This window comes from Lactuca sativa, chromosome 5 (genome assembly GCF_002870075.4).
Source record: "Lactuca sativa cultivar Salinas chromosome 5, Lsat_Salinas_v11, whole genome shotgun sequence".
Lineage (NCBI taxonomy): Eukaryota > Viridiplantae > Streptophyta > Magnoliopsida > Asterales > Asteraceae > Lactuca > Lactuca sativa.
This window is the reverse complement of record NC_056627.2, coordinates 169,327,732-169,336,748: the sequence shown is the minus strand read 5'-3', so window position 1 is coordinate 169,336,748 and position 9,017 is coordinate 169,327,732. Positions and strand designations below refer to the sequence as shown.

General features: G+C 31.8%; 2 protein-coding genes and 1 pseudogene across 2 annotated transcripts; 2 read left to right on the top strand and 1 right to left on the bottom strand.

Moving 5' to 3' along the window:
- Positions 1-482: 482 nt before the first annotated feature.
- On the bottom strand, positions 483-2,026 carry LOC111891334 (polyubiquitin-like; annotated as a pseudogene).
- A 4,105-nt stretch (positions 2,027-6,131) lies between these two features.
- On the top strand, positions 6,132-6,919 carry LOC111891339 (uncharacterized). Its single transcript, XM_052771784.1, has 3 exons — positions 6,132-6,248; positions 6,326-6,563; positions 6,648-6,919. The coding sequence occupies exons 1-3, from the start codon at positions 6,132-6,134 to the stop codon at positions 6,917-6,919; spliced, it is 627 nt and encodes a 208-aa protein (XP_052627744.1).
- A 382-nt stretch (positions 6,920-7,301) lies between these two features.
- Positions 7,302-8,772, top strand: LOC111891338 (uncharacterized). The gene is made up of 3 exons (XM_023887393.2): positions 7,302-7,844; positions 7,935-8,166; positions 8,255-8,772. The coding sequence occupies exons 1-3, from the start codon at positions 7,302-7,304 to the stop codon at positions 8,770-8,772; spliced, it is 1,293 nt and encodes a 430-aa protein (XP_023743161.2).
- The last annotated feature ends 245 nt before the right edge of the window (positions 8,773-9,017 follow it).

Genomic DNA, 9,017 nt, shown 5'->3' with positions numbered 1-9,017 from the left:
AGTTTTCCACGAAAGAACTAAGCACGTTGAGATGGACTGTTACTTTGTTCGTGAACGCGTTGAGTCCAAGGAGATTGTTCCCATGCATATAAGCAGCAAGATGCAGTTAGCTGACTTGTTGACAAAAGGGCTGACAGCACAGCAACTTCAATTTCTTCTTGGCAAGATTAGCATTACCAATTTGCATGCTACATCTTGAGGGGGAATATAGAATTTTATCTTATTTTCGCTGCTATCTCTTCCATACTTAGAGGAGTTATTTATGGGATGTTGTTTATGGCATTCCTATTTATTTTGTCCTTGTATTCTGTTGCTGTAATTCAATTGTGGAACAATTCTTCTGCCTATTCTTTTCTCTCTCGTTAATTCCAATACAAGGGGATCATGATAGTTCCATGACTACAACTACTCATGAGCATTAACAAAAAGACTATACAACATTGTCATCAGCATGACCATATCTATCACAAAAAGAAAAAAAGTTCCCGGTTTACCTTGTGTACGTAAATCATTAAATATACATGAACATATAAATTCAGAGTTCAAGATCAAAAAGATTACAGTACACATGAAGATGCATTGTTTTCATGATTGTTCAAAAAGGTCGAGAGTAGACTCCTGCTGAATACTATAATCACCCAGAGTCTGCCCATTATCTAGTTCCTTCCCTTCAAACATAAGTCTTGTTTGATCAGCGGGAATGCCCTCTTTCTCCTCAATCTTTTCCTTCATATCATCAAATGGTATCCGAGATTTCCACCTCCAGCATGATGATCTTCCACTTCCTTTTCAAATTTATCACAACATAAATCAGCATATCACCTCGTCCAAGCCTCAGAACCAGATCCAATGTAGATTCTTGTTGGATATTATAATCCGCCAAAGTTCTAACATCCTCAAGGATCTTTGCAGAAGTGACCAAACGTTGATGATGTGGTCGAATCCCTTCAATGTCATGAATCTTTGCCTTCAAATCATCAATGGTCCCTTTAGCTCCCAGAGAAGCCTTGATGGTCTTGCCCGTCAAAGTCTTCACAAAAATATGATTACATCCTCCATACATCTTCTGCATCACGTGCACTGTAGATTCATTCTGGATGTTATAATCACCCAAAGTTTTACCATCCGCTAGATGCCTTCCATCATAAAGTAACAATTGGTGTTGAAATGGAATCCGCTCAATGACCCAAATCTTCGCCTTCAAGTTATTAACTGTCTCCAAGCTCTCCACCATCAGCCCAATGATCTTCCCATTCAAAGTCTCAACAAAAATCTGAAAAACATCTCCTCCCCATCCACGACCAAGAATAAGGTCCACTGTAGATTCTTTTTCGATGTTATGATCCCTCAAAGTTTTGTCATTCTCAAGCTTCTTTCCAGCAATGAACAAACGTTGTTGATGCCATGGAAACCCCTCAACGGCCTGAATTTTTTCCTTCACGTTACAAATGGTTTCGGAGCTCCCCACCACCAGCGTGATGGCCTTCCCTGTCAAAGTTTTTACAAAAATCCGCATATCATCTTCAAACTTCAGACTCAGGTGCAATGTAAAAACTAATGGCATGTCGTATTCTTCCAAAGTTCTAGGACCCTCGAGGTTCTTCCCAGCAATGATCAAAAGCTGATGATGCGGTGGAATCCCCTCTATATCCTGAATCTTGGCCTTCACTTTACCTATGGTATCAAAGCTTTCAACTTCCATAGTTATCGTCTTCCCCATTGGCATTCTGGCAAAGATCCGCATCCTGCGACGAAGATGGAGGACGAGATGAAGGGTTGATTCCTTCTGGATATTGTAGTCTGAGATGGCTCTGTTATCTTCCAACTTCTTGCCGACAGATCAGGAGTTATATCTTATACAGAAAAAATCTTGGCTTTGATGTTGTCGATGGTATATCCAAAGTTTCGACCTCCGAGTTAAGGGGTTTTGCCGGTGAAGGTCTTGATGAAGATCTGCAGTGAAGAGTGGACTCCTATTGGATATTATAGTCGGCTATGGAATCAATAATTTTGACTTTTAGATTTTTACCTTCTCAATATCCTTTGTCATTTTCAAGTGACAACCTAAAAAACAGAGAAACGATAATATTTAAATATCAGAATTAATAATTTTGATCTTCTAATGGTATTTAATTAATATAAACTAGTTTATAACACCTAAGAATCACTTTGATAAAATTAATTAAATTTTCATATTAAAAAATCAAAATTACTAATCAATTATGTTAAATAAATTATTACTTCCGAGATAATTTGTTATAATTGTTTATTTAAATAAATACGTAAAGTTATATTACTTTATAATCTGTATTAATTTTATTTTATTTTTTATTCTAATGTTATTAATTTAATATAATTAGAATGAGAAAAATTCAAAATTTAAAATTTAAAATCGAGAATTAATTATTAATTTAATGTAATTAGAGTGAGAACTTTAAAATTTAAAATTTGAAATGGATAATTAATAGATTAACAAGTGGCATGATAAGTGACATATAATATTAATAAAAAGTTTAATAATATGACACTCGCAAAATTATGTATTTTGTACCTAATTCTTTTTGTTGCGACTTTTTTCTATGACAGAAGTGAGTAAAACAAAGTTATCATTTTTGATTTTTGATTATCTTTTATAATTAAGTTTACTATTTTTTTAAATATTAATGGGTGGGGCCTACCCCACACCCTTTATCATCTTCTCTCAACTAGTGTTATACCCGCCTGTTGGTCGAGTTGACGGATTTAAAAAAGAAAAATGGATTGATTTTATTTTTTTACCAAGTGAATGTAGTTTCTAACATATTTACTAAATATATTTAGATAACTAACAAAAGGTCTTTCTTTCTTAAAAATACTTACATTTGGTGATGTGTTGTTTATTATAATGTCCTATTTTCAAGTATATTGTTATATTTTATAGAGTTTTTTAATTGGAATATAACATTTGCAATATATATTTACCAAATTTAATAAACATAAAATGTAAATTATACAAAATTGAACTGATTGACAATTGTATTTCCCACTATTTGCATGTAGATAAAAGAAAAACAAAAAAGGTACATTGCGAAAATTCATACTTTACTATTTCAAATAATCAAACAAAAGTACATTGCTAGAAATGGTTTCTTTTTTAACATAATTCAATTTATATATTTGACAATAATCAGTAAAATTATTGGATTAAAAAAATGTAAATTGCTATTTATGTTTAAAAAGATAAGTTTGATGTTATTATTAGTTTTAAGAAAAAAGTATGTTGCCATTATTGTTAAAAATATAAGTAATATTTTCTTACATGGACCAATTTTGCAATCCTTTTTCTGAAAATGGACAAATTATGTAAGTTTTTTTGCATAGAAACGAATTCGGATAATAGTAAGTATAATGCTATTATAGGTAACAAAAGTAACTTGCTGCTACACATTACAAATTTCTAAGTATGTTGCTATTACAGCTAAATGAATGTACGTACATTATTATTACGTCAATTTTGTCGACATTAAATGAAAAATAATCGACTATATAGTGTAGACCAGATTAAGTATAGGAAAGTCATTTAGTCAAAAAAAAAAAAAAAAAAAAAAAAAAAAAAAAAAAAAAATCCTCAAGTTGTCCACATGGAACTAAAATAAAAAAAACAACACCTTTGTAATCTAACCAAAATATGCTATGTACTTTAAATTTTAAGCATAATAACAATATAGGTACAAAAAAATCAAAAATAAGTAAATCTCCACTGTTGTATACAATGACATAATATTTTTTTTTGTCATAGAGACCAATTATGTAATCATTTTTCTGCCATATTGATCAATTATGTAATCTTTTTCTACCACTAGGACCAAATATGTAATCTTTTTATGCACAAGGACCAAATCTGTAATATTTCCTGCACATGGACCATTTATGTAATGTTATCGTGATGATGTCAAATTGAAAAAAAAAAGAAGGTAAAAACAGCAAAATAGAAAGTTTAATATTCGAATAAGAATAATCATCATCAATGAATGAATAAGGCGTGCGAAATATGTGCTTGTTTTTCAGTCTCTTTCTTGTTTGATTTTGACAAAGGATTGAGTTTTATATCTCAACTTTAAATCTTTTATCAAAAAAAAAAGTTTTATTAATTGTATAATGACATTATTATCTTCAAAAAAGAGTAAAATACATGAATGGTCCCTATGGTTTAAGGTAATTTGCGCATTTGGTCTCTAACTTATTTTTTAACTCGAAAGGTCCCTATTGTTTGTTTTTGTTACACGGTTGGTCCCGTTCTTACCTAAAAAGACTATTTTGCCTTTGATTTTTTAATGTAATTAAATAAACACACCCCCAACACCACCCCTTTCACCTTACCTTACCTATCTTACCATCTTTTCCTATTTAAATAATAGTCTTTTTAGGTAAGACAGGGACCAAACACAAAACAAAAACAAATAGTAAGGACCAAATGCACAACAAAAACAAACATTAAAGACCTTACGAGTTAAAAATAATAATTAGGGACCAAGCACACAAATTACCCCAAACCATAGGGACCATTCGTGTAATTTACTCTTTAAAAAACTATTATCTCATAATATCTTATCATCTTAATCAAAGTTATTTGTTTTTAAAAATGATATACATAAATATTACAAAAAATAAACACATATGATATTCCTTAAAAGTAATATTATTAAGATCTATGTAATGTTGTTACCTATAACATTTACAACTCATAAAAGTGGGCCTTGGTGCCAATACCATCTTGTCATTTAGTAACATTCTACAACTATAATAACATAATAACAATCACACAAACAATCATACATAGTAACATCCACACATTACAAAAAACTTTTCTATAACATGACATAATAAGTTGGTCCCTAAAGCATATTAACAATCACACATCACAAACATAGTCACACTCACATAGTAGGATGATGTTTTTACAAACACATACATTAACATCCATACATCATAAACAACACATACAGTAACATCAATACATCACAAACATAGTCACACTCACATAGTAGGATGCGGTTTTCACAAACACATACAGTAACATCCATACACAATCACAAACAGTCATATTAATGTTTGTCAAAAAAAGAAGAAAATCAAGTATGATGCCATATTTAGCAAATTATAAAATGAAAGTATGATTCTATATTTGACCAAAAAAATGAAAGTACAATGTTGTGGAAAAACATAAAATAAACATATGATGCTATATTTAACAAAAAATAGTGTAGATTGCTGTGAAAATACGATGATATAAAGTATATAGTGCATTAGAGTAACATGCTATAAAATGCTTGAAGTCGTTTTAGTCAAATGTGTTTTATAGGATCCTGCTTTCATAGCATGTATTCCTTCATAAACCCATAAACCCTTCAATCGATCAATTACTTCACAATATTGTTGTTGTCAATCGTTATTCCCTCTTCTCCACTAATCATCGGCCCTGGAAGTCATCGACGATAGGTTTACTTCTTTGCGTCTTCTTTTTTTTTCTCGTCTGCTATCGTTCTCTGCGACAACCTGTTTGCGTTTCTTTTTTTTTTGTTCGGCGATGCATACACAGACGATGAACCATGGATTATTCTTTTTTTCTCCATTCTTGATTGTTCTTGTTATTTGCTGCATACCTATGATATTGTTTATTCTTTTTTTTTTGCTCTTACCTGTTAAGAAGCTTAACTGCCACTGCCCTGTGATGCTTGATTATATCGTGCCCTTGTGATTATTCCTGATTTTCTTCATCAATTATTGTTGTTGTTATTTGCTATTATTGATGGTTGTGATTCTTATTTGTATTCATTAATTCCTCTACCTATTTTGATTCAACATTAGGTTGAAATTTAAGAAGTTTCTTCATTCCTTATCATGATTTAATATAGGTAATGGACACTCATGATATGGATATTGATACACCCAAAGTGAAAGTTACAAATAGGTTTCATTGAGATCCTCATACATTCAAGATATTTCTTGAGGAATGTGTGACCGAGCTAAAAAACGGGAATAGATTGGGTACTTATTTCAAACAGCTCGCGTGCCAAAATATATGTAAGAGGCTTTTGTAACGAACGGGTAAAGAATTGGATAGAAATCAAATGAAAAACAAATGGGACATTATGCGGAATGAGTTCAAATATTATGACTATTTAACAAGACTAGAAACAGGAATTTCAACTGATCCCGTGAAAAATACAATCTCAGCATCAAAGGAATGGTGGGATGAGAAAATAAAGGTAATAATTAAAAATTTTATCTAACAATATATTACTTGTATTCTGTTTTTCGTGACATTCTCATTTTGTAGATATAGGAATATAAAGAGTATGCTAAGTTTAAGGATAAGAATTTGGATGTATATCAGACATATTACGAGGCTTTATTTCGGGATACTGTAGCTGTTGGAGACAAGGCTAAGGTACTTTGCGAATTTGGCGACGGTAGCACTCCGGATGATGTACAATTTGTGGATATTACGGATGGAAAAGAGGATACTGACGAAGTCCTCTTATTTGATGATGTTGATCCTTTTCTCACATTTGATAGTTCTAGTATGAAAAGGAGGGGAAAGAAGCTAACTCCCAGGCGTGACAAGAAAATAAAATTTGAAGGAAAAAATGAAAGAAAAAGTGAAGGAAACTCGTCATATGAAGAGAAACTGGATACTGTTTTTGATGTTTTGTTAACAAGGAGCACTCAACCCTCAAGACAAACCACACAGTCACCCACAATAGAAGAATGCATGGCAATTGTCTCTACTTTCCCAGGTTTTGAAGAAGGCTCAATAGGATATTTAAAAGCATTAGAGGTCTTTTTAAAGAAGCCAGCTCGTCAGAATTTTATGGTTCTAAAGACTAATGAAACAAATATGGAGTTTCTCAAAAGGCTTATAGAGAAAGAGAAGTAGTTGAATACATACTCTACTTTTATGTCATATGTTAGACCTATCCTTTTATGTCATGTGTTAGACATACTCTACTTTTGTGGTCAATTTTGCCCTTTCCCCATGATTATGTTTTGTTTCCTTTTCTATGATTTTATCTATTAGGTAGACTTTAAATGGTTGTCATGTGTTAGACCTATCCTTTCAACTATTATGTTAAATTTAAACGGTTGTTTTGTGTTTGTTTTATGCAATGTCGTTTCATGTTTGTTTTGTGGTCAATTTTGCCCTTGTCCCATGATTTTGCTCTTGTTTTCTTTTCAATGATGTTGCCATGATTTTATCTAGTATGTTGTAAATTTCAATCTTAGCCTTGTTTCCTTTTTGTTAGTAACAGGTTATATTCATGGCCAGTGTTTGTGAAAGTGACAACTTATATGACAGTGATGACTTATGTCATGAAATTGAAGAAAATGAAGAGATTCAAACACTTCTTTTATGTGGGCTTGCTGTCAAAGTGTTACTATTGACTCAGAAATTGAAATACGTGCGTAGACATCGCCGTTCATCTTCGCGCACAGGAAGCATGCTTATCAATGAAATATTTAATGATCATGAGAGCCAATGTTATGAAATTTTTAGATTAGAAGTCCCGGTTTTCAACATGTTATGTAGGGATATTGTTGCACATTATGGGTTAAAGAAATCATGTCGTGTATCTATTGAAGAGTCCCTTGGTATTTTCTTGTTGTACTTAGCGCATGGATGTGGAAATCGGTTACTTCAAGAGTTCTTTAATCATTCTGCGGAAATAATCCATAGGCATTTTCATAAATTCTTGGATGTTGTGGTTAACCTAAGTAAGTACAACATCAAACCAAATGCTAACTACAACGAAACTATACCAGAACATATTTTAAATAACCCTCGGTATTATCCATACTTCAAGGTAGTTATTTTGTTGTAAAGTTATGTTATTTTGTGAATTTGTGTAATTGTAAAAATAATTGGTTACTTATTATATTTTTTGAAATTGTAGGATTGTATTGGTGCCTTCGATGGAACACACGTGAAGGCCTCTGTTCTGCAACATGACCAAATCAAATTCATTGGGCAAAAGAATTGTGTAACTCAAAATATTAGGCCAACATGTGATTTCAACACGTGCTTTACCTTTACGTGGGTTGGATGGGAAGGAACTACACATGATACGAGAATTTTCAATGAAGCGCGAAGGAGACGTGAAGTTAAGTTTCCACTTCCAGCCGATGGTTAGTATCATTACTTATTAATAGAAGTTTTATATTTTCAAAAGGTATAAATGAATAACAATCATATGCTTTATTTGTACCTCTATAGGTATGTATTACCATGTAGACGCCAGATATCTTAATACAAAAGGTTATCTTGATCCCTATAAATGTTCAAACATCCGTTATCATATTCCTGCTTTTCGACGTGGACAAACTTCTGCCTCGCGGAAACCAAAAGGCTTCAAAGAAAAATTTAACTATTATCATTCATCACTTCGCAATATAATTGAACGAACTTTTGGAGTCTGGAAGGCTCGATGGGTGTTACTAAGAGATATGCATGTAAATTTCGACTTCGAGACCCAAGTTAAAATTGTGCTAGCTTCAATGGCGATTCACAATTACATTAGAATGAGCGGTAGTTGTGATGCAACATTTCAAATAGCGCAAGAAGAATCTTATATTCCGCGCAATGATGAAGGACCCAATGATGGTATTGAGCCACATGACAAAGTACCAAGTAGACAACGTAGAAATGTGGATATGTATATGAGTGCAGTACGCGATATGATTGCAGGACATATTTTCTCAAGGTCAAACACTTGTGCACGTAATGACGTATGATTTTTTTTAAAGTCTTTAGTATTTTCATTTTATGGTTTAATGTAGTAGCATGAAACTATTGTGGGTAATATTTTGGATAATATGGATTTGAAATGAAATTTGTGGTCTCATATATATATATATATATATATATATATATATATATATATATATATATATATATATATATATATATATCTTACTATCTTATAAAAGAAATCTAACTATTTCTAAAAATAGATTTAATATAATAATATTATTTTTTA